Raw genomic sequence first — 26,443 nt, forward strand, 5'->3', positions numbered from 1 at the left:
GCTTATCCTCACGAGGGTTGTGGGGGTGCTGGAGCCTATCCCAGCTGTCTTGGGGCGAGAGGCGGGGTACACCCTGGTGGCCAGCCAATCACAGGGCACATATAGACAAACAACCATTCACACTCACATTCATACCAATGGACAATTTGGAGTCGCTAATTAACCTAGCATGTTTTTGGAATGTGGGAGGAAACCGGAGTACCCGGAGAAAACCCACGCATGCACGGGGAGAACATGCAAACTCCACACAGAGATGGCCGAGGGTGGGGAAAGACAAAATAAGAAGCCAAAAAGTTACCACTTCCACACAAAATAGGAGGAGAACTCATTCATTCATTCATTTTCTACCGCTTATCCTCACGAGGGTTGTGGGGGTGCTGGAGCCTATCCCAGCTGTCTTCGGGCGAGAGGCGGGGTACACCCTGGACTGTTCGCCAGCCAATCACAGGGCACATATAGACAAACAACCATTCACACTCACATTCATACCTATGGACAATTTGGAGTCGCCAATTAACCTAGCATGTTTTTGGAATGTGGGAGGAAACCGGAGTACCCGGAGAAAACCCACGCATGCACGGGGAGAACATGCAAACTCCACACAGAGATGGCCGAGGGTGGAATTGAACCCTGGTCTCCTAGCTGTGAGGTCTGCGCGCTAACCACTCGACCGCCGTGCCGCCCTACTGAAAAATCAAATAATGAGAATTTTTTGTTTACAATTAATTTCAGCAAAAAGGCTAAAAATTATTAATTAGCAGCAAAACCTCAACTTGAAAACTTAATATTTTACCTTTTTGCTGTGTTTGCCCAATTTTTCTGGGATTAGGGGTTAATTTTATTTTTTTAATTATTTTATTATTATTTTATTTTTTATTTCTATGTGCCACGGGCCAACTAAAAAAATGTATCGCCCCCCCCCCTCAGACAACCTCGCCTGAATGATGCAACAGCACCATTGTCCAAAGACCTGCTACAGAACACACAGTGAAGTGCAGTGAATAATTTTCACCACAAGATGGACTAAAGACTGCATGATATGAGAATACTGGTCAACCTTTACAGACCAAATATGAATATTTCCATGCTTTGAATTATGAGCGTTACGTTGAGGGAGGGGCTGAAAAAAAAAGCCGGAGCGGCTAATAAGGTGTGTTATTAATTCCAGATATTTACTTGTGTTTGTTTTTACTGTGTTCAATGCACCAATGGGAGCAATTTTTTTTTGCGGTGATGAAAGTGAACAGTCCCTGTGGAGTTCATTACAGTGAGAGACCGACAACCCCCCCCCCCCCCCCCCCCAAAAAAAAACAAAAAAAAAAACATCCCAATGCTACACTCACCAACAGGGATTTGGACGACCAATAGATTGGACTCCGGGTGCAGAAGAAGACGGGAAGGGCTTGCTCAAGGGAAGCAAGGCACCATAACCGTTCTGCTAACGACCTCAAACACAACAACACAAATTAGTATATTAGTATAAATGAGGAAGTTTCACAAAAAAAGTATAGTTTTTTTGGTCTTCAAATGGAGCTCCCTGTGGCTTAAGTTGCACGGCCGACTACAGAACTGTCGGGCCACATGCAAGCAGGAAGGAGTCAAGGAAAAAGGAAAGGAAGCAGTAAAATAATTGCCTCTTTGCCTCGCCTCACATCTAAAGTCCTTGTAATACCGTTGTAGTCGCTGTATCCCACAGCTAGCTATGCTTCGACATTAACTTTAGAGTCACACTATCCTGGAGGCCTCCGCGCGCACGCACAAAATGATCAAACTTGTAAACTCCGAGACTTTAGTGTGTCTGCTCATTTGGGGATTGAACTCGAGAGTTTGAAATGAAGCGAGCAGATGTCTACATTGCCTTTTAAGCAAACATTACCTCTGGAGAGGAGTGGAAAGCATGTAAGACGCGCTTCAGCTTAAGGCTAATAACGCAGGGAGCTGACAGGGATGTTGGCATCCGGCAACTTCTGCTCTTTTCTGGTTTTAATCACTTAAGAGGGGTTTTTTACGCTCTAGAAATAAACATAAAAGTCAATTTCCTCTCTGATGCAAGAGTGTTTTCCAAGCATCTTTCACCTCAACTTAACACTCAAAAGGTACCTAAGAAATATACAATACAAATAACAATAAAGTTTAAAAAAAAAAAAAAAAAAACAGGATTTGAAAGTTTTCCCATAATGCATTTCGTCTGAGATAAGCATTTCATTGGAGGACATGATGAATGGCGCTGTAATGCTGCTTCCGAACCGGGAGGCTGACGTCACTGCAGCACCTGGCAAGGACAAAAATGTTCCATTCCTAATAGGTATCAGAAAAGTTACAGAACTGTTTATGTTGATGTCATTTTTCGATGTGAGTGGGGGCATTGAACTCTGAATGTTCTTGACATAAAAACATAAAAAAACAGGATTTGAAAGTTTTCCCATAATGCATTTCATCTGAGAAAAGCATTTCATTGGAGGACAAGCGGCACAGAAAATGATGAATGGCGCTGTAATGCTGCTTCCGAACCGGGAGGCTGACGTCACTGCAGCACCTGGCAAAGATAAAAATGTTCCATTCCTAACAGGTGTCAGATTATGTTGATGGAATTTTTCCGATGTGAGGGGGCATTGAACTCTGAATGTTCTTGCCACAGGGTCAACCGGCTTCTTTCAGTACGCGAGAAGAGGCAAGAGTTTCGGAAGGGCAACTTGTTGCTGCCAAACAGAAATTAAAACGGGATTTGAAAGTTTTCCCATAATGCATTTCGTCTGAGATAAGCATTTCATTGGAGGACAAGCGGCATAGAAAACGATGAATGGCGCTGTAATGCTGCTTCCGAACCGGGAGGCTGACGTCACTGCAGCACCTAGCAAGCACAAAAATGTTCCATTCCTAACAGGTGTCAGAAAAGTTCCAGGAGTGTTTATGTTGATGGCATTTTTCGATGTGAGTGGGGCATTGAACTCTGAATGTTCTTGCCACATAAAAAAAAACAGGATTTGAAAGTTTTCCCATAATGCATTTCATCTGAGAAAAGCATTTCATTGGAGGACAAGCGGCACAGAAAATTATGAATGGCGCTGTAATGCTGCTTCCCCACCTGGAGGCTGACGTCACTGCAGCACCTGGCAAAGACAAAAATGTTCCATTCCTAACAGGTGTCAGATTATGTTGATGGCATTTTTCCGATGTGAGGGGGCATTGAACTCTGAATGTTCTTGCCACAGGGTCAACCGCCTTCTTTCATTATGCGAGAAGAGGCAAGAGTTTCGGAAGGGCAACTTGTTGCTGCCAAACAGAAATTAAAACAGGATTTGAAAGTTTTCCCATAATGCATTTCATCTGAGATAAGCATTTCATTGGAGGACAAGCGGCACAGAAAACGATGAATGACGCTGTAATGCTGCTTCCGAACCGGGAGGCTGACGTCACTGCAGCACCTGGCAAGGACAAAAATGTTCCATTCCTAAGAGGTGTCAGAAAAGTTCCAGGACTGTTTATGTTGATGGCATTTTTCGATGTGAGTGGGCATTGAACTCTGAATGTTCTTGCCACAGGGTCAGATGATCAACCGGCTTCTTTCAGTATGCAGGAAGAGGCAAGAGTTTCAGAAGGGCAACTTGTTGGCAACTCCTTGCAGGAGTGCATGAAGGTGTGGTAGAGAAGGCTCGGAAAGTGTGTTAGACTCTGGAGGGATACACCCTGGACTGGTGGCCAGCCAATCACAGGGCACATATAGACAAACAACCATTCACACTCACATTCATACCTATGGACAATTTGGAGTCGCCAATTAACCTAGCATGTTTTTGGAATGTGGGAGGAAACCGGAGTACCCGGAGAAAACCCACGCATGCACGGGGAGAACATGCAAATTCCACAGAGGGTGGAATTGAACTCGGGTCTCCTAGCTGTGAGGCCTGTACGCTAACCACTCTACCGTTGTGCAGCCCTGTCTAAAATTGACAAACTAACTATATTAGCAAGAGAGATAACTAATTATTTCCAGGTTTTCAAGGACCACATGAAACAATCTGGCACCCGGTCCTTGAGTTTGACACCCGTGGTGCAAGAAAACGAAAGTGGAGTCAAAGTTATCAGAACTGGATATTTCGCCATTGAAATAAGAACAGGCTGCACGGAGGTCGAGTGGTTAGCGCGCAGACCTCATAGCTAGGAGACCCGAGTTCAATTCCACCCTCGGCCATCTCTGTGTGGAGTTTGCATGCGTGGGTTTTCTCCGGGTACTCCGGTTTCCTCCCACATTCCAAAAAACATGCTAGGTTAATTAGCGACTCCAAATTGTCCATAGGTATGAATGTGAGTGTGAATGGTTGTTTGTCTATATGTGCCCTGTGATTGGCTGGCCACCAGTCCAGGGTGTACCCCGCCTCTCTAGTTCGAAGACAGCTGGGATAGGCTCCAGCACCCCCACGACAGTATCACTCGGATACTGTGAACATCCAGCAGCAACACAACATTTTGGCATGACTACTATTTTGATGAAAAATATACTGAACCAGGGCTGCAAGGCGGACGGGTGGTTAGCACACAGACCTCACAGCTAGGAGACCCGAGTTCAATTCCACCCTCGGCCATCTCTGTGTGGAGTTTGCATGTTCTTTGATTGGCTGGCGACCAGTCCAGGGTGTACCCCGCCTCTTGCCCGAAGACAGCTGGGATAGGCTCCAGCACCCACATTCCAAAAACATGCTAGGTTAATTAGCGACTCCAAATTGTCCATAGGTATGAATGTGAGTGTGAATGGTTGTTTGTCTATATGTGCCCTGTGATTGGCTGGCGACCAGTCCAGGGTGTACCCCGCCTCTTGCCCGAAGACAGCTGGGATAGGCTCCAGCACCCCCCTTGACAATATTAACCTTGGACATTAACTGTAGGTCTCAAAAACGGACAGATAAAAGGTGCTTAGACTGCAAAAAAAGAAGGTTTAGGATGTTTGTGTGTGTGTGTACCATATGTGTGGTGACAAATACTGCACAGGTTTTGCTGTACTATGAATGTACTGTGGTAGCAGAAAGAAAAAGAGGTGTACAGTCAACACATGAACACATTACACATTATGTATTTGAGTAATTGGTCGGGATATGAATGGAAATAGAAATTCAGGCATGAGCTCAAATAGAAGACATGTGAGAGTTTTATTGCATTTTCGCTACAATACACGGCACGGCCCAGACTCTTTAGTGTGAGATGAAACCAAAACAACCACTAGCCAAACCATAAATAACGCCTCTAGTGCCTGTAATTTGACTTTTGGGAAAATTACCCTCGGCTCTGCGATGACACACTTTCGATTGGCCTTTGGAAAATGCAACCGAGTCAAGGTAAAAAAAATAATGGGGCACAGTAGAGAGCCCTGTGATACTTTGCATGACGATAAGAAATTTTACCCTCTAATAAGAACCACTACAATCCCCCGGTACTGTGTATGTTTAACAAGCCCCTTGTGAGGACTTACAAACGACCTGGATTTAATTGTCTGTGCAGCAAACACAAAACAATACTCAATGCACACAACAGAGTTCAGGCAAAGCAATGCAAAAGTCAACAGCATATTTCATGTTCAAAATCAATGAGCTTCAGGACAAGGACAATGGAAAAAAAAAAGTTACATACAGTATATGCATTTTCCTTTAGAGACAAAACATTGAAATGACAATTTATTTTGCATAATTCAAAGAACAATATGGGATACATACATCCCTTCTGGGGGTGATGGGTCACAATGACGTTTTGGTGTTGTAAACATGTTTAAAGCCAATAGTCTCACTTATGAGGCATTTTTTTTATTTATCTCAATCTGTTAAAAAACACAAATAAAAATACGGTCATACTTTGGTTTTCAATGCCATTAATATATATATTTAGAATTATTTCACAATTTTTTTTCATGTAAAAAACAAATCTCACTTATGAGGCATTTTTTTTAAAAAATCTCAATCTGTTAAAAAACACAAATAAAAATACGGTCATACTTTGGTTTTCAATGCCATTAATATATATATATTTAGAATTATTTCACAATTTTTTTCATGTAAAAAAAAAAAATCTCTATAAAATGCATTTTTTGTTAATATTTTTTTTTAATGTCTGGAACATATTAATTGGATTTCCGTTATTTCTTATGTAGAAAAAAATAACTTAACCAAAGGTTCCGCTGTGGCATTGAAAATAACATGCTTGGAAAAAAATTATAAAAATACTGAGTATTGTGAATGAAGTCAATAAATACCAAATGATACTGAATGTATATTATGATGGAGGGGGTTTGGGAGTAAACAGAAACAAGGACAAAAATAAAAAATAAAGATATGATATCTGCTGTCGGATGTATTTGATGGTAATGAAACAAGATAAAATGTAGCATGTTTGCAACTCATTCAATTACCGTATTTTCCGGACTATAAGTCGCACTTTTTTTTCATAGGTTGGCTGTTCCTGTGACTTATACTCCAGAGCGACTTATAAATGAAAAAACTGTTTATGTTACATAAACACTGGACACCTTTTCTGGTCATTTTTATTATTTTTTTAGAACTTGCATTCCAACATGATGTAATGTCTGTTTTGGTCAAGTACTTTGTAAAATAAATTACCTGCTAAAAATGCAACTTATGTATGTTTTTTTCTACCTATTTATGCATTTTTGGCCTTGTGCGACTTATACTCCAGAGCAACTTATGTATGTTTTTTTCGACCGAATTATGCATTTTTGGCCTTGTGCGACTTGTACTCCAGAGAGACTTATGTATGTTTTTTTTCTACATAATTATGCATTTTTGGCCTTGTGCGACTTATACTCCAGAGAGACTTATGTATGGGGTTTTTTCGACCTAATTATGCATTTTTGGCCTTGTGCGACTTATGTATGTTTTTTTCAACCTATTTATGCATTTTTGGCCTTGTGCGACTTATACTCCAGAGCGACTTATGTATGTTTTTTTATGTATGTTTTTTTTGGACCGAATTATGCATTTTTGGCCTTGTGCGACTTATACTCCAGAGAGACTTATGTATGGGGTTTATTCGACCTAATTATGCATTTTTGGCCTTGTGCGACTTATGTATGTTTTTTTCAACCTATTTATGCATTTTTGGCCTTGTGCGACTTATACTCCAGAGTGACTTATGTATGTTTTTTTCGACCTAATTATGCACTTTTGGCCTTGTGCGACTTATATTCAACCTAATTATGCATTTTTGGCCTTGTGCGACTTATACTCCAGAGAGACTTATGTATGCTTTTTTTCTACCTAATTATGCATTTTTGGCCTTGTGCGACTTATACTTCAGAGTGACTTATGTATGGTTTTTCTACCTAATGATGCATTTTTGGCCTTGTGCGACTTATACTCCAGAGCGACTTATGTATGTTTTTTTTTTTTACCTAATTATGCATTTTTGGCCTTGTGCGACTTATACTCCAGAGAGACTTATGTATGTTTTTTTTCTACTTAATTATGCATTTTTGACCTTGTGCGACTTATGTATGTTTTTTTTGACCTAATTATGCATTTTTGGCCTTGTGCGACTTATGTATGTTTTTTTTGACCTAATTATGCATTTTTGGCCTTGTGCGACTTATACTCCAGAGCGACTTATGTATGTTTTTTTTCTACCTAATTATGCATTTTTGGCCTTGTGCGACTTATACTCCGGAGCGACTTATAGTCCAGAAAATACGGTAGGTTAAAAGACAATCCATGTAAAAGCAAATAAAGCGTCACCATGACCTTATATAACCTACGCCTTTCCGTGTGGCAGCACCACAAAGCAAGCAGATGATAGTCAGTGCTGTGACACACTGTTGTAAACCTATTTTATATATTTAATTGCCGCTAAAACGTACAGTGAATAAAACTTTGGTATGTTAAATGTGAACAGAAATCAGGAAGATAGAACCTGTTCTCATGAGAATTTTGTAGGACCTCGGTATTTGTATTCATCATATACCCTAACCACATAGTGTAACTGTTTTGATATTCTGGTAAAACATATTTTTTCAGTACAGAGTGGCTGCCATGTTTCTGTATAACACTTAATATAATCTACAAACGGAAAGAATCAACTGTCTGTAAGATATTTGATCCCCTCACAAGGAACACACGGCAAACTTACACAGCAATGTTAACACTATTTTAGCAATAAACACCAACTTCCTGGTGGCTCATATGTTTTTGTTTTGGTTTTTTTTTACCCCCCATTTGCTAAGAAATACCATGTCCAAACTGAACTTTTTTCTACTACTCCTTCAAGCTGACTTTTCAACGACAATGCATGCTAACATCCAATGACAACATTTGCCCGTGCATTGCTCCTATTTCCTGCACGTTACGACTCCATCCTCTCTGAACGACTTACATTCATTTGACATGATTACCCTGCCAAGCCTTAGTACCAGGGTAAAAAAAAAAAGTGCAACATAACACTTCCGTCGTCTCACTTCTATCAGTTGTGCCGTTATCGCAAAATAAACCTTTTACAAAATTATTTACTTTCATTTTTTTTTTCTGCAGCAATTGTTAAGTAAGTATAACCTGCGTACATGTAAACAGTGTCGGGGCTCTAAATGAAAAAGGAGAAAAAGTATTAGACCGCTAATATAAAGAGTGATTTCTAATTGAGAGAGTTTAGTGGGCAATGTTTCCCCCCCCCCTTGAGCCAAAAAGGATTTAGGCTGCCACTCACGTTTTAGATAAAAAAAAAAAACCCAACATATTACAAATGCTGTCCCGCTTATCACAACAACGAGCTCTGGACTAAGTAATTGCATAGAAGCAGATAGATGTAGTACACGTCCAGCATGGGAATTGAGTTGTGTTTGTACAAGCTATAGTTTGTGTATTTTCCGGGCTTAGCTGCCCTGCGTCAGGTTCTGCATGTGTTTGGCGATGTCGTACACGTAGGTGATGTCCGGCCTCTTCTCCGGGTCGGGGTTGATGCACATATCTACCAAGTTCCTCAGCTGATGAGAAGGATGAGAGAGGGGGGTTGGTGTAGGAGGGGATAAAAAAAAGGGGGAAAAAAATAATGCCATTAATGATGTTGCAGTGACTGTGCTGTTTCAAAATGAAATGAAATGAAATGCGACTTATACTCCAGAGAGACTTATGTATGTTTTTTTTTACCTAATTATGCATTTTTGGCCTTGTGCGACTTATGTATGTTTTTTTCCTACCTAATTATGCATTTTTGGCCTCGTGCGACTTAACTCCAGAGAGACTTATGTATGTTTTTTTTCGACCTATTTATGTATTTTTGGCCTTGTGCGACTTATACTCCAGAGAGACTTATGTATGTTTTTTTCGACCTAATTATGTATTTTTGGCCTTGTGCGACTTATGTATGTTTTTTTCGACCTAATTATGCATTTTTGGCCTTGTGCGACTTATACTCCAGAGAGACTTATGTATGTTTTTTTCGACCTAATTATGCATTTTTGGCCTTGTGTGACTTATGTATGTTTTTTTCGACCTAATTATGCATTTTTGGCCTTGTGCGACTTATACTCCAGAGTGACTTATGTATGTTTTTTTCGACCTAATTATGCATTTTTGGCCTTGTGCGACTTATACTCCAGACAGACTTATGTATGTTTTTCTTCGACCTAATTATGCATTTTTGGGCCTTGTGCGACTTATACTCCAGAGAGACTTATGTATGTTTTTTTCGACCTAATTATGTATTTTTGGCCTTGTGCGACTTACGTATGTTTTTTTTTCGACCTAATTATACATTTTTGGCCCTGTGCGACTTATACTCCAGAGGGACTTATGTATGTTTTTTTCTACCTGATTATGCATTTTTGGCCTTGTGCGACTTATGTATGTTTTTTTCGACCTAATTATGCATTTTTGGCCTTGTGCGACTTATACTCCAGAGAGACTTATGTATGTTTTTTTTCGACCTAATTATGCATTTTTGGCCTTGTGCGACTTATACTCCAGAGAGACTTATGTATGTTTTTTTTTCTACCTGATTATGCATTTTTGGCCTTGTGCATCTTATGCTCCAGAGAGACTTATGTATGTTTTTTTCGACCTATTTATGCATTTTTGGCCTTGTGCGACTTATACTCCAGAGAGACTTATGTATGTTTTTTTTCGACCTATTTATGCATTTTTGGCCTTGTGCGACTTATACTCCAGAGAGACTTATGTATGTTTTTTTTTTTCTACCTGATTATGCATTTTTGGCCTTGTGCGACTTATACTCCAGAGAGACTTATGTATGTTTTTTTTTCTACCTAATTATACATTTTTGGCCTTGTGCGACTTATACTCCAGAGGGACTTATGTATGTTTTTTTCGACCTAATTATGCATTTTTGGCCTTGTGCGACTTATACTCCAGAGAGACTTATGTATGTTTTTTTTCGACCTATTTATGCATTTTTGGCCTTGTGCGACTTATACTCCAGAGAGACTTATGTATGTTTTTTTTTTCGACCTAATTATGCATTTTTGGCCTTGTGCGACTTATACTCCAGAGAGACTTATGTATGTTTTTTTTCTACCTGATTATGCATTTTTGGCCTTGTGCGACTTATACTCCCGAGAGACTTATGTATGTTTTTTTTCTACCTAATAATGCATTTTTGGCCTTGTGCGACTTATGTATGTTTTTTTTCGACTTAATTATGCATTTTTGGCCTTGTGCAACTTATACTCCAGAGAGACTTATGTGTGTTTTTTTTCTACCTGATTATGCATTTTTGGCCTTGTGCGACTTATACTCCAGAGAGACTTATGTATGTTTTTTTCGACCTAATTATGCATTTTTGGCCTTGTGCGACTTATACTTCAGAGAGACTTATGTATGTTTTTTTCGACCTATTTATGCATTTTTGGCCGTGTGCGACTTATACTCCAGAGAGACTTATGTATGTTTTTTTTTCTACCTGATTATGCATTTTTGGCCTTGTGCGACTTATACTCCCGCTCCGGTGAAAAGAATAAAAAAACGACCCAAGAGAGGAAAACTCTTCTTTTAATGAGCTCTCTCCTTTAAAGCGGTAAAAAAAAAAAAAAAAGCAACAAGTAACTGGACTGAGCGCACTAATCGCTTGTTGGACAGCAGAATTTCACCCAAGTCCACATTTATCCACACACGCACACACACACACACACACACACACACACACAGAGCCACTTCATGCCAGCACTCACACACTAAGCCAAGCAAAGCGGCTGATTGGAGCAGATAGACAGGCTCACATGCGGAACAGCCACCACCATCATTAAAAAAAAAAAAAAAAAAAAAGAAGAAGAATAAAGGATGCAGAGGAAAAAAAAAAAACACATCTATGTGAGGTCGCTATGGTAACTGTCTGCCAACTTCCTGGGCTGCTGTTGCACGGCAGTGGCTCGGACGACTTGCGACTGTGCGTATGTGGGTGCAGAGTGTGAGAATTAGTATCGCCGAATTGGAGATTTGGGTGGGGTTTAGAAAAAAAAAAAAATGCAGATATGTAAAATATTCATGCGCTTCTTTTGCATGGCGAGTGGGGTGGGGGAGAGCGGTGGAAAGTGTCAGGTGGCGGGCGGGTGGAGGGGGAAAGCGGGTGTGTGCGGAGGGGGGGGGGTGGAAAGCATAGACGGAGAGATGGTTAAATGACACAACAAAGATGAGCAGCTGACAGTTTGCTGCCGATCCTTCAGGAGCATTGTTTACATCCAGACAGGCGCTGTAGGCAACCCCCCCCCCCCCTCCTCATCTCCATCTCTCCATCAGCCTGTCTCGTGCTCCATCATTCGTTCACTCTATCGCTTTGTCTCCCTTTCTCCGGGATTGGGGATGGGGGTGTGGGGGGGTGACATGTGGGGCACGCTTCCAGCTCCGAGCGGTGGGTGTGTTTTTTTTTTTTTGCGAAGAGGGAGCTACTGTAACAAATACGTGCTTGTGCGACGGCTCGTGCACATAAAAAAAAAACACACACGTGCAAAAGGACATGAAACGCCACGCAATTAGCCTTTGTCAACCTAATGAAGTAAACACCAAAGTGTAATGAAAAGCACTCGGCGGGAGTTAGTGCGGCAACTTCAAACTACCCACTGTGGACTCTTGCATGCAGACACGATGGCAGTAAAGTGGAGACACGCAGGTAATGACCATAAGCGTCTTGCTTGCCTGCATATCAGTGTGTGTGTGTATTTTAAGTATATATCAGAAATTGAAAAAAAATAAAAAGCATCCATAATTATGGCATTAATGCAACAAACAAACAATACAATTGCATTCAATGCAGGAGGGTTTAAATCAGGGGTCTCAAACACGCGGCCCCGCGGGCCAAATGTGGCCCGCAGGACACTAGTTTGAGGCCCCGCCTTGATATGAAAATTTAATGTTAGTGCGGCCCGCGCAAGTTTGATATGGATGCTGTATGGTATCATGTACCCAGAAAAAATTATTACGTTTGATTAATGTTCATGTTAAAGGTTAAATAACTGTTAATAGTTATCCTCCCTATCCGTGTGGAAGTGGTAAGTTTTTGGCTATTTAAGTTTAAAGGAAATAACTTGAAGGCTACCGTTTAGGTCGCTAGCTCTCTAGTTTGCGAGTTAGCATGTGTCTCAAGACCCTGCAGTTGCGCAATATGTTGTAAATAAAAAGAGTATAAATGTGACTATAGTCGTGTTTTGTCATGTCTACAGGGCTCTAATAATGCTTTGTTCATTTTAATCTGAAAAAAATAATTTGTCTACCCACCAACTATATGTGGTTTCTTAAGTTTTTATTATTTGCTGTTTTATTATTATTATTATATTTATTTATTACTGATTGATTGATTTTCATTCTTATTTATTTGTCATCTTATTTTGTGTAGAAAAATAAAAATTAAGATATTTGAGAACAGTGGAATGTTTTATCAGAGCTTTTATTGTAGAAAATTGGAACCAAAGCACTGAAAAAGTTTGTATATTTTTCTGTTTTTAATAAATGCGTTTTTTTGGTTTTTTTTTTTTTTGAATACCTGATGCGGCCTAGCCTTGCCCAGACCCTAGCTCCAGTGGCCCCCAGGTAAATTGAGTTTGAGACCCCTGGTTTAAATAGACAGCAAAGCGCAAACAAGGTATGTTATTGGTGTTAATAAGATGTTTTTTAGCCTTCATACAAAGCGAAGCTTGTGGTTTCCTGCTGCTTATAAAAGTCAAGTGAGGCAAAGCGGTCAGCGAGAGGAGAGAACTTCAATGCACCGGTCAAGAAAAAAATGTTTGAGATTAAAAAAAATCCATGCCCAAAAGTGCCACTTTATGCTGCTATCATTGGCGAAATGTAACATGTAACACCCTTCCATTTTTACCCGTAGAAATATATACTTGCATGGAGATTTGAGAAAAATTAATCATTTTTTTCCAACAAAATGACACATGCACAGCCAGCACATAAATAAATGCGAAACTCCGCACACACACACACACACACACACACACGTCACAGGCAATCAGCAGCTACCATGCCATTGTTAACCGCAGCCTGACTGCATTACATGTGCACGAATGAGGCTTTGCTGAATTACGGCAGATAATTTAACATTTAGTTAGGGAAACACGACACTCAAGCTCATTTAGCTTCACCCCCCCCCCCCCCCCAGTCTGTAGCACAGCCAGATGCTTTTGATATGCAGCATTTCATTTTTCAAACCAAGCCAATGCCGGCCTTTTCATCATAGAGTAATGATATTAAAGAGAAATATACCGTGCTCAAAAACTTGGATGGATTTCAGACAATGTTAAAAAGGTCAATAAAGTTTCAAAATATCATCGTTTTGAGTGTTCACTGAAGATTTTAATATGCATTAAAAGTACTTACAGAGTGATACTACATTACTTACCTCCTCTGAGTAGTGATCCGAGGGAAGAGGAGGGTAGTCGCACTGTTCGATCTTCTTACAAAGAGAATAGAGGTTCATCTTATCCCCATAGAACGGACTCTGTAGGGCAGCCATCTAAAAGACATGAAGACAACTTAAACTTAAATAGCCAAAAACTTACCACTTCCACACGGATAGGGAGGATAACCATTAACAGTTATTTAACCTTTAACATGAACATTAATCAAACGAAATAATTTTTTCTGGGTACATGATACCATACAGCATCCATATCAAACTTGCGCGGGCCGCACTAACATTAAACTTTCATATCAAGGCGGGGGCCTCAAACTAGTGTCCAGTGGGCCACATGTTTGAGGCCCCTGACCTAAACGGTAGCCTTCAAGTTTTTTCCTTTAAACTTAAAAAAAGCAAAAAACTTACCATTTCCACACGGATAGGGAGGATAACTATTAACAGTTATTTAACCTTTAACATGAACATTAATCAAACGTAATAATTTTTTCTGGGTACATGATACCATACAGCATCCATATCAAACTTGCGCGGGCCGCACTAACATTAAACTTTCATATCAAGGCGGGGGCCTCAAACTAGTGTCCTGCGGACCACATTTGGCCCGCGGGCCGCGTGTTTGAGGCCCCTGGTGTATACAGTAGATCCCGAATATTTGTGGGAGAGTTGATGTTCTCCTTAAATTTTGTATCAACATTTCCAATAAGAGTGACTGTGTTATCATGTATTTATTGCATAAGCAGTGGCTCAGGAGGTAGAGGAGGTCCACCAGAAACCAGAAGGTCGATCTGTCCCCCCTACAACTTGTCACTGTTGGAAGGACACTTCATCCACATTGCCTCCAGTGCTGCCGACACTTGTGTATGTGTAACAGGGTTATAATGTTATTGTAAATATTGTATATATTAGGGATCGACCAATGTGTTTTTTTTCCGGCTGATGCCGATACCGATTTTTTCCATTAGCCGATTGCCAATTTTGCTTGGGCCGATATTTGTGGCCGATACTGTTTTTGCTTCCTCAATTTATATGAAAACATAACAATGATAACAAATATTACAGGTCTCAAGTGCTGGAGCCTATTCCAGCTGTCTTGGGGCGAGAGGCGGGGTACACCCTGGACTGGTGGCCAGCCAATCACAGGGCACATATAGACAAACAACCATTCACACTCACATTCATACCTATGGACAATTTGGAGTCGCCAATTAACCTAGCATGTTTTTGGAATGTGGGAGGAAACCGGAGTACCCGGAGAAAACCCACGCATGCACGGGGAGAACATGCAAACTCCACACAGAGATGGCCGAGGGTGGAACTGAACTCGGGTCTCCTAGCTGTGAGGCCTGTGTGCTAACCACCCGGCCGCCTTGCAGCCCTGGTTCAGTATATTTTTTATCAAAATAGTAGTCATGCCAAAATGTGGTGTTGCTGCTGGATGTTCACAGTATCCGAGTGATACTGTCGTGGGGGTGCTGGAGCCTATCCCAGCTGTCTTTGAACAAGAGAGGCGGGGTACACCCTGGACTGGTAAAATAAAAATAAAAATAAAAATAAAAATAAAAATAAAAATAAAAATAAAAACAAAAACAAACAAAAAAAAAAACAAAAACAAAAATAAAAATAAAAATAAAAAAAATAAAAATAATTAATAATTAATAAAAAATAACTGGTGGCCAGCCAATCACAGGGCACATATAGACAAACAACCATTCACACTCACATTCATACCTATGGACAATTTGGAGTCGCTAATTAACCTAGCATGTTTTTGGAATGTGGGAGGAAACCGGAGTACCCGGAGAAAACCCACGCATGCACGGGGAGAACATGCAAACTCCACACAGAGATGGCCGAGGGTGGAACTGAACTCGGGTCTCCTAGCTGTGAGGTCTGCGCGCTAACCACTCGACCGCCGTGCCGCCCTTTCGGACAATCAATACAAGTCTAATTTTATCAAAGCAAATACGACAGCAAAGAGCAGTTTAATGTTGGCGGTTGTTTTGTTGTTGTAGTGTAGTGTCATTGTATTCATTTCATCTTTATCGGGAAGAAAATCGTTTGTGAACATGCATAAATAACAAAATAATTGATAATAATCAATTAAAAATAACCACCGGTCCGTTTTGTCGCACTGTGAACCACGGACGACTTTATGTTTGAAAGAAAGCGCAGGCAAGAAAAAGGCATCAGAGGTGAGCTGCAGGGATGCCAGACGTTTTCATTTTGCTGGAGCAATGAGAAAACTGCATCCCCTGGAGCCCAGATGCACACAAGCACAGACGGGGCGGGGTGGTGGGGGGTTTGGGGGTTGGGGGGTGGTGGTGGGGGGGAAGCAGATGTGGATGGTAACAGCATGGGAAGGGGAAGAAGAGACTTTTACTGCTGTGTTGAAATAGGTAAAGAATTTCTCCAGATTTCCTAATAACAGAAAAATCTGCGATCACTGACTTCTTTACTTTTCTTCGAGTGGGCAGTTGGTGAATAAACATAGATTTATGATTCCCAGCCCTCAATTTTGACATTGCTTGGATAAATGTTAAGGTACAGACATTTTTTTAATGGATTATCCCGCTAAAAAATACACAATAGCTTTGTTTACAAAGCGACAACACAGTCTTTCCTGGTATTCCTCACCCTTGTGTTTGTGTGTAGTATGGACGCAAACTGGCAACTGTTTCTTTTCCAAAACAGGTAATAACTTGCAAAGTACTGTGTACATTTTGTGTGTACCTTCTCAAAGTCAATATACACAATACTCATATCATTTTACGATACATTAAATAGGCACAAACTCTTAACAAATGACCTTTATCAATATCAAACTCCCAATTAAAAAATAAATGTCTAGGGATTCAATCCACAGTCCGGTGTGAGACATTTAAATCCAAATGTCAAAGGATAGCTTCCATTTTCATTTAAACTAAACTAATCAACGTCTAGTCACTGCAAAAAAAAAAAAGTAATGGTTTTATTTCATTTGAACATGCATCAGATTACAATTGAATGCATCACATAATCAGTTCACAGTTCCACATGTCCAAAAGGAGTAGGAAGAAGCAAAGCTTATTAAATCCTACCCCTCAATCTGGTACTTTTACAATCAGTAACTGTTACATTTGTTCACTTCCTGCTTTCCATCATACAGTTTAAGGTTTTTTTTTGTTTTTTTTTATAATATACTACATACCTAAGTACGGGGTGATATGAGCATCCAATGACATAATGGGTACCATAGTAAGTGTCAATATAGTGATATATATAGCACATCATGACTGGTTCAAGACTCTTCATCCTTGTATTTGTATTGTTTCTTGATTTTGCTCATAATAAACAACCTTAATTCCAAACATGAAACCTTGGCAAGCACCGCAAAGCATGCTGGGAGGACGGGAGTGATTGTTGGCTACAGTTGCAAGTTGCTACAAGTCCATTTTTTTGTTATCCTACCCCTCCATCTGGCACTTTTACAGTCAGTAACTGTTGCATTTGTTCACTTCCTGCTTTCCGTAATACAGTTTAAGTTTTTTTTTGTTTTTTGTTTTTTATTTAAATTTTTTTTAAATTTTTGTCCCGTACCGAAGTACGAGTTGATATGAGCATCCAATGACATAATGGGTACCATAGTAAGTGTCAATATAGTGATATATATAGCACATCATGACTGGTTCAAGACTCTTCATCCTTGTATTTAGCAAACATCAACTGCTTGTATTGTTTCTTGAATTGGCTCATCGTTGTGCATTGTTTGATTTCCTTACTCAATCCATTCCATAGTTTGATTCCACATACTGAAATGCTATGGCTTTTTAACGTAGTCCTAGCATAGAAGTGTTTCAAATGTACTTCTTCCCTGAGATCATATTTCTCCTCTCTTGTAGAGAAGTATTGGATGACATTTTTAGCTAATTGGTTATTTTTAGCCTTATGCATTATTTTAGCTGTTTGAAGATGAACTATATCAGCAAGTTGAAGTATTTGTGATTTTAGAAATAAGGAGTTAGTATGTTCTCTGTAGGCGGCATTATGAATTATCCTTACTGACCTTTTTTTGCAGTACATTTAGCAAGTGAAGATTGCTTTTATAGTTATTAGCCCATATTTCCACACAATAAGTAAGATATGGTAGAACCAGAGAGCAATAAAGAGTGTGGAGTGATTTCTGATTGAGAACAAATTTTGCTTTGTTACAATATTGAAATATTTCTGGCCAACTTATGTTAGTGTTTCAAATGTAGTTCATATTTCTCCTCTCTAGTAGAGAAGTATTGGATGATATTTTTAGCTAATTGGTTATTTTTAGCCTTATGCATTAATTTAGCTGTTTGAAGATTAACTATATCAGAAAGTTGAAGTATTTGTGATTTTAGATGGCAAAATAGCAAAACTTGACGGCAAAGCAGACAAGGACAAAAAAAAAATGTATTTTTCAGGAGTGAACATGCTGACGACTTGCTGTAAAAGTTCAATTTAAAGACTTGGAAAAACATTTTTTTTTTTTTTTTTTTACTCCCTCAGTACGGACTGTGTCTGCCTTTTGATTCTGTGTAACGAGAGTGCATGTTTGCGAGTGAGGGCTGGTGAATGTTTACCAGAAAATATACTAAGTAAGACAAAAAAAAAAAAAGAGAGGCATTTGGAAACCAGACACTGGAAGAAAAGAAAAGAAAAAAAAAAAAAAGGAGAAATCAGCCACCGACAGACACAAGGGGAGGCAAAGGGTTAAACAAGACCCCAACGTATTTTCATGCATCTTCTGCTTTTGACAGATGAAAAATGTCAACTGTCCTGTTTTTATTTGGGAGTTTTTGCACTATTCATCTGCTTCATTAGTGTCTGCTGCTCCTAGCCTCTGACAGCTGCCGGCACCCTTCTCTCAGCGCACACACACACACACACACACACACACACAAGATGCATGCCACACAAACACATAAACATACTCATTTTTTTCTATGTCATTGCAACGGGTTAGATGATTGACTCACTGTCTGACCTCTGAGGCCCTAGTGTGTGTGTATGTGTGTGTGTGTGTGTGTGTGTGTGAGTGCACGTGTGGTTCATTGATATTCGAGATTCAATGCATACGCATGCCTGCTGTCTTCGGGATGCGAGTTGGCGGTGGTAGAACACACACACACACACACACACACACACACACACACACACACACACACACACACACACAAAGAGAAATATTCTCTGCTCTTGTTTCCAGGACGCCAGGTTTTTACTCGCCATTGTTGAGGCAAGTAAAGCCAGTTTTTCAGGTCCCCTTACAAAAGATCCCTAAATTACATTTTTTGAGTTAAATTACCTACACTAATTATGTTGTTTTGTCTTTGCCTTCTCCACGTATCCGCACCCTAACCCGGTGATTTTCAACCACTAGTGTACTTTGAGAAACCGTCAGGTGTGCGGTGAGGAATTATCCAATATCACTTTTTATAATTAACATTGATTAATCATCATTTGCAAATATTATGTCAATAGCCATGAATATATGGACCCAAATATTCCCATTGCATTTGGTATATTTGCTGAAACGGAAAGAATTGAACAGGGATGGAATATTCCTTTAACCAATCCGATTGAGGTATCTTCGGATACGGAGATACGGAGCTCAAACGGAAAGTTGTCAGACTGCGTTCTTCTTCTTCGTGGTGTTTTTCTTCTTCTGTTGTTTATTGGCGGTTGGCAAGCAGCTGTCATGTGCATTAGCGCCATCTGTGGAACAGAATCTAAACCCTTCTATACGCCATTCACAAGTCCAGTTTTATTAAAAAAGAAAATATATATCTATATAAAACATGTCCTGAGTTTAATTATAAAATATTAGCAAGATTGAATTTGATCTTTTTCCTGTTTAAATTTATCCCGGGTGCGTTCTTTCAGCGCATTGCTCAGATATGACGTAACACGCAGATCCAGGCGTTCTTCACTTTTAAAAATGGAGGGCAGCAATCGGCATTGGACTGCTAAGCAAAGTTTGTTTTTGATTCAAACTAAATTTCAAGACTGGACAGACGAAAAACTGGCAATACGGATTATTATTCCAACAAGTGAAAGAATAACTAGGGGAAGCCGGTATCACGTGATGTTGATGTTTACGTTTTACTGGGCATGCCCTATTGACTATTCTGGTTGATTTTCACGGTGCATGTAGACAAGAGATTGGAATATTCCTTTCTATGGATACCATTGTTTCCCGAAAGGTCATTCGGAAAGAGAAAAAGTGGTCATGTAAAAACATGGCTACTGTGGAGTGTCTGTGGTGTAAAGACTAGCATAGCAATGTAATATTGGTCCGTGTGGCAACACCTACCTTGTTCCTCCGATAGACTTATTGATGCACGTGTGAGGTCGTGGTGACATTTTGTAACATTTTTGGTTAGTGGTGTGCCACAAGATTTTTTTCCAATGTAAAAAAAACGTGCCGTGGCTCAAAAAAGGTTGAAAAACACTGCCCTAACCTACCCGTTTATACCTGCACCCCAGTAAAAACTGGTAAAATATACAGTACATGTTGTGAAAAATGTATATAAATTCCATTTAATAGTTTTTGTGTATACATCCGCTTCCTGTCTTACTCACACACATACAGTCCAAGAGAGACCGCATGCCTTTTTTATGATCACATTGGTCCTTCATGTTGCTTTATGATGACATATTCATCAAGGCAAGAAGTCAGATTTTCTAAAGGACAGTCATTAAATATACACCAACTCCCAGTGGAGACATGAATCCCTAACTTTGACACATGAATAACAAAGGCTTAAGTTAAGGGGGGTACTGGAGGAGTAGACTAGTTAATTCTAGGTAGCGGATTTCATTCATTCATTCATTTTCTACTGCTTTTTCCTCACGAGGGTCGCAGGGGTGCTGGAGCCTATCCCAGCTGTCTTCAGGCGAGAGGCGGGGTAAACCCTGGACTGGTCACCAGCCAATCACAGGGCACATATAGACAAACAACCATTCACACTCACATTCATACCTATGGACAATTTGGAGTCACAAATTAACCTAGCATGTTTTTGGAATGTGGGAGGAAACCGGAGTACCCGGAGAAACGGTTGTTTGTCTATATGTGCCCTGTGATTGGCTGGCCACCAGTCCAGGGTGTACCCCGCCTCTCGCCCGATCCAGCACCCCCGCGATCCTTGTGAGGATAAGCGGTATGCCAACTTGGCATAGATAGTGCCTTTTATACAGTATAATAGTTTACTATCGTAAATGATGCTAACAAAGCACATTTCCAATGAGGGGCTGAAGTGATCGCAGTGTACAAAATGAATGTATTTCCTCATACGTCTGTGTCTTCTGGTGAAAGTCCGTTTGAACTGAGAGTTTGCCTTGTTTGGTATGTTTACAAATCACGGCAATACTATAGTACTATAGTACTATACTATACTGTACTATAGTACTTTGTATGACTGCAACAAGAGGTGAAACTATGTTATATTGTGTCGTGAATTGTGCCTGTGATTGGCTGGCAACCAGTCCAGGGTGTACCCCGCCTCTCGCCCAAAGACAGCTGGGATCGGCTCCAGCACCCCCCGCGACCCTCGTGAGGAAAAAGCAGTAGAAAACGAATGAATGAATGAACCTTCTAAATACAGTTTCTAACATTATTAGAGCCCTCTGGACTTGAACTAACAACCCTATAGCCACCTTTAAAACTTGTGAAACAGCAATTGCGCGAAAAGTGTACAGCTGGGATGGGCTCCAGCACCCCCGCGACCCTTGTGAGGAAAAAGCGGTACAAAATGAATGAATGAATGAATAAAGGCCCCAGGGTTCAATTCCACCCTCGGCCATCTCTGTGTGGAGTTTTGTGTGTTCTCCCTGTGCATGCGTGGGTTTTCTCCGGGTACTCCGGTTTCCTCCCACATTCCAAAAACATGCTAGGTTAATTGGTTACTCCAAATTGTCCATAGGTATGAATGTGAGTGTGAATGGTTGTTTGTCTATATGTGCCCTGTGATTGGCTGGCGACCAGTCCAGGGTGTACCCCGCCTCTTGCCCGAAGACAGCTGGGATAGGCTCCAGCACCCCCTTGCGACCCTCGAGGAAAAAGCAGTAGAAAATTAATGAATGAATGAAAATGCTGTGGTGATAGGAACAAGCCCTGGACCCCCTTGTAAGCGATGCTGATATTAGAGGTGGCTGATGGTTTTTTTCTAAAAATACATTTCTCAAGAGTGTGAGAAACTTTCTAATGTCAAAATTGAGTAATTTTTACAAGAAAGAAAGAGAATATTATGAGACGGGAGTTTTATCGGCTGGTGTTGAACAAACTCAGCCTCCACACCTTTCCCAGTCGCCCCCTGGGAGACAACCCCCGACGACTGCCGTTACCACAGAGGAGGGGGGGTTTTGGCTGAGGGGCACAAGGCAGGGTCAAAGGATGTAATAAGGTTGGACACAAGGAGAAAGGGATCAAACAGAATGGAAGATGAAGATAGACGCAGATACAATGACCAGGTATTGACAGACCCTTCGGACCCTACCTAACCCAAAGGCATAAGAACGAGAAGAAGAAAAAAAAAAAAAAATGGAGCCGTTTCACATGTAAGCATGCACACAAAACCAACCCAATCCGAAGCCTCTACCATGTTCAGAGTGAAATCAATGAGTACCAAAGGGATCAAGCTTGGATGTCTCTGTGAATTCCTTATGCCTGAAGGTTAAGTGAGGAAAAGGGAGGCACACACAGGGAATACAGTAGAAGGGAGGAGAATAGAGCAGAGAGGAAAAGAGGAGAGCAAGTTTCCACGTACTGTATAGTGGATGCACGACGGGCCCAAGCAGTGTGGACAGCAAGGGTCTGTTCTTCAAATAGCATAATAATATGCATGGGTGCGGTGCGCACAGCTTGGATAAGAATAAGTGCTAAAAATGTGGATCTCCACAGGCTTGCAAGGCCTACCTTGACATGTCTGGAGGTCTACCTCTTTTCATGTCCTTTATTATTCCGTCCATTTGTTGCACCATCCACTTTCCATCCCACATTTCTAGTTCTAGTTCATTTGTTTAATTTTCTCTTAGAACAAACCATTAACTCGGTAGGGGGGGTAAACAAAACAATAAGGGAGTGGCTCAGGCTCCCGTTTCAACTTTTGAAAATGACTACTTCTTCTACTCTTCTACTACACCAGGGGTCTCAAACTCAATTTACCTGGGTAAATTCTGGGTGAAGCCAGGTTTTCAAAAAAAAAAAAAAAAAAAAAAAAAAAAAACGCATTTATTAAAAACTGGAAAAAAAAATTCAATAAAAAAAAATTATCTTCAATGCTTTTGCTTCTGCTATACCCTACACTTTTTCAGTACTTTGTTTCCGGTTTTCCACACCAAAATATCTGATAAAACATTCCACTGTTCTCAAATATCTTCATTTTTATTTTTCTATACACAAAATAAGATAAAAAAATAAATAAACAAATTAAGAATAAAGACAATAAATCAATCAGTAATAAATAAGTAAAATAATAATAATAATAATAAAACAGCAAAACGTAAGAAACCACATACAGTTGGTAGAGAAATTATTTTTTCCAGATTCAAATGTACAGTATTAACAGTTATTTAACCTGTAACATGAACATTAATGAAAAGTAATAATTTCACCCAATTAGCAAGTTAGCATTGTTCCATCTGGGAGCAGCGTCGTAACTTTAACAACATTTTTGACGAGATTGCTTTATCTTGACGTGTATTTTCCCGTTTTATTCCAAATCATTTCCTGCATTTATTTGTACCCAGCGTCATACAAGCCTTTAGCTTCATTGCTAATCCAAAGCAAAACAGAGCGGGGTAACAGGGTAGGGTAACAGTATGGGCGGGGGCAAAATCATGTTAATTGTGTTCCGGTGTGCACACAGCTTTAAGCTGTCATTTCAGCATTAAACTTTTGTATCAAACTTGCGGCCCGCGGGCCAAATGTGGCCCGCAGGACACTAGTTTGAGGCCCCCGCCTTGATATGAAAGTTTGATATGGATGCTGTATGGTATCATGTACCCAGAAAAAATGATTACGTTTGATTAATGTTCATGTTAAAGGTTAGATAACTGTTAATAGTTATCCTCCCTATCCGTGTGGAAGTGGTAAGTTTTGGGCTTTTTTTAAGTTTAAAGGAAATAACTTGGAGGCTACCGTTTAGGTCGCTAGCTCTCTAGTTTGCGAGTTAGCATGTGTCTCAAGACCCTGCAGTTGCGCAATATGTTGTAAATAAAGAGTATAAATGTGACTATAGTCGTGTTTTGTCATGTCTACAGGGCTCTAATAATGCTTTGTTCATTTTAATCTGAAAAAAATAATTTGTCTACCCACCAACTATATGTGGTTTCTTAAGTTTTTATTATTTGCCGTTTTATTATTATTATTATATTTATTTATTACTGATTGATTGATTTTCTTTATTCTTGATTTGTTCATTTTTTTATTTTTTTATTATTTTTATTATTTTATTATTTTTATTATTTTATTTTATTTTTTATTTTGTGCAGAAAAATAAAAAATAAGATATTTGAGAACAGTGGAATGTTTTATCAGAGCTTTTATTGTAGAAAATCGGAACCAAAGCACTGAAAAAGTTTATATATTTTTCTGTTTTTAATAATTTTTGGAAAACCTGATGCGGCCCAGCCTTGCCCAGACCCCTAGCTCCAGTGGCCCCCAGGTAAATTGAGTTTGAGACCCCTGGTCTAGCAAGAACAGGCTCCGGGGGCCATATTGTGTGCACACGTTGCCATAGTTTACCTCATAGAGAAGGCATCCTAGTGACCAGATGTCTGACTTGAAGTTGTATCCATTTTCATGTATCCTCTCCGGTGACATGTAGTATGGAGTACCCACTAGATGAAGAAAGAACAGGAGGAACAGTGATTATTATTATTAGCATTCGGCATTGCTTCACCCGGTTTATAAACCTTGTGATGTACGGTCACACAGTACAGGAAACAGACTGGGAATTAAGATGTCTCTTCAACTGTGACAACTTCAGAGGTCGGAATACTCGAGGTATTTTTGTAAGAGTACATACAAGTAAGGCAAACTACAGGGAGTCATTAAAGTATATTGCGTCTATTAATATTAGTCAGCTCAAGTAAGATGATATTTAATGATCGCGTATAACCACGCACATCCACAAAGCGCGCACAATTGTTAAAAAGCATGACAAAGTTGCTTATGTATGCGCGGCAGACACGCAATATACATAAATCAGTTTTGATTAGCCGGGCTTGGTAATGATCTGAAACAGCAGCCGGTGAAGACGCCCCGGGAGCATTGACGGAGCCTCAAAAGCAGGCCCGTTTTCTGGTTCTGGTTTTTTGAAACCCAAGAATCCCAATCTACCATGGCGACTGGTGGCGGCGATCCAGGGAATCAACCTTCACCCAGCTGGACTCAAAACTGGAACCGCAGCTTTACATCATGTCTGTGAGACACTGCAAGGTCACTTTATAGATTTGCTACATTCTTAGCAGAGTTTTTTTTTTTTTTTTTTTTTTTTGGAGGGCTGCTTTTTGCATTTTGCTGGGATTTCCCATGTAAAAGTCTACAGAGCACATCCAGCAGCGGTTTAACATTAATCACATATGGTCGGACATTTTACTAACCTGTACTCAGTCATTCCACATCCTGTCAAAGCACATTTATATGGAAGCTCGGTGCTGCAAAGAAACTATATGACGTGGATTGACTCAACGTGTTCTTCGCTAGCATTGTTATTCATCAAAGTTGAATTTCCCTTTTGCACTGTTGAATCAAACAAGCATTAAACTGAAGTAGCTTGTTCGTCATCTCATCAAAAATTGAAGACGTCAGCCTCTAAAAGCCAAAATTTTGGCAAAAATTTTCTGGCAGGCGTTCACATCGGCTCCTTAAACGTCACAAAATGAGAAATTGAAAGGGACAAAATGTAACCTTGACGACCATGATGGCTTCAAACGTTACTGGGATTCACAACAAGAACATCGCACCCTGCTTTTTCCTTCAATGGGACAATGGAGCTTCAGCTTGTGCAGGGGCGTCAACTGGCAAATTGGTATATGGGGGCTACCATCCCTCATGACCTGAAGGCCCTTGTCTGTGTGGTAATGAGTATTTTCAAAACAGGAGAATGCCGTAGTTCACGATGCTAGCCTGGTAAAGGACACCGCACACCGCTAGAGCAGGGGTCTCAAACACGCGGCCCGCAGGCCAAATGTGGCCCGCAGGACACTAGTTTGAGGCCCCCGCCTTGATATGAAAGTTTATCCTCCCTATCTGTGTGGAAGTGGTAAGTTTTTGGCTTTTTAAGTTTAAAGGAAATAACTTTTTTACCGTTTTGGGTCGCTAGCTCTCTAGTTTGCGAGTTAGCATGTGTCTCAAGACGCTGTAATACTGTAATGCTGTAGCAGGCTATAGTGGCTGTGCAATGTGTGAGTAGTGTCTGAAGCTATGCCCAAACCTTTCAGCTTAACCAGGGGTCTCAAACATGCGGCCCGCGGGCCAAATGTGGCCCGCAGGACACTAGTTTGAGGCCCCCCGCCTTGATATGAAAGTTTAATGTTAGTGCGGCCCGCGCAAGTTTGATATGGATGCTGT

At 40.3% G+C, this 26,443-nt stretch overlaps 1 protein-coding gene across 2 annotated transcripts in view; it reads right to left on the bottom strand.

Moving 5' to 3' along the window:
- Positions 1–5,125: 5,125 nt before the first annotated feature.
- nek7 (NIMA-related kinase 7) overlaps positions 5,126–26,443 on the bottom strand; it is a 90,652-nt gene continuing 69,334 nt past the window's right edge. For both annotated transcript variants that reach the window (XM_058072364.1, XM_058072363.1), the window contains 3 exons: positions 24,614–24,708; positions 13,840–13,953; positions 5,126–8,971 (listed from right to left, as the gene is read on the bottom strand). In XM_058072364.1, the coding sequence (XP_057928347.1) occupies positions 8,861–8,971; positions 13,840–13,953; positions 24,614–24,708 (320 nt within the window). In that variant the 3' untranslated portion in view covers positions 5,126–8,860. The remainder of the gene's footprint in view (positions 8,972–13,839; positions 13,954–24,613; positions 24,709–26,443) is intronic.

Source organism: Doryrhamphus excisus, chromosome 5, assembly GCF_030265055.1.
Source record: "Doryrhamphus excisus isolate RoL2022-K1 chromosome 5, RoL_Dexc_1.0, whole genome shotgun sequence".
NCBI lineage: Eukaryota > Metazoa > Chordata > Actinopteri > Syngnathiformes > Syngnathidae > Doryrhamphus > Doryrhamphus excisus.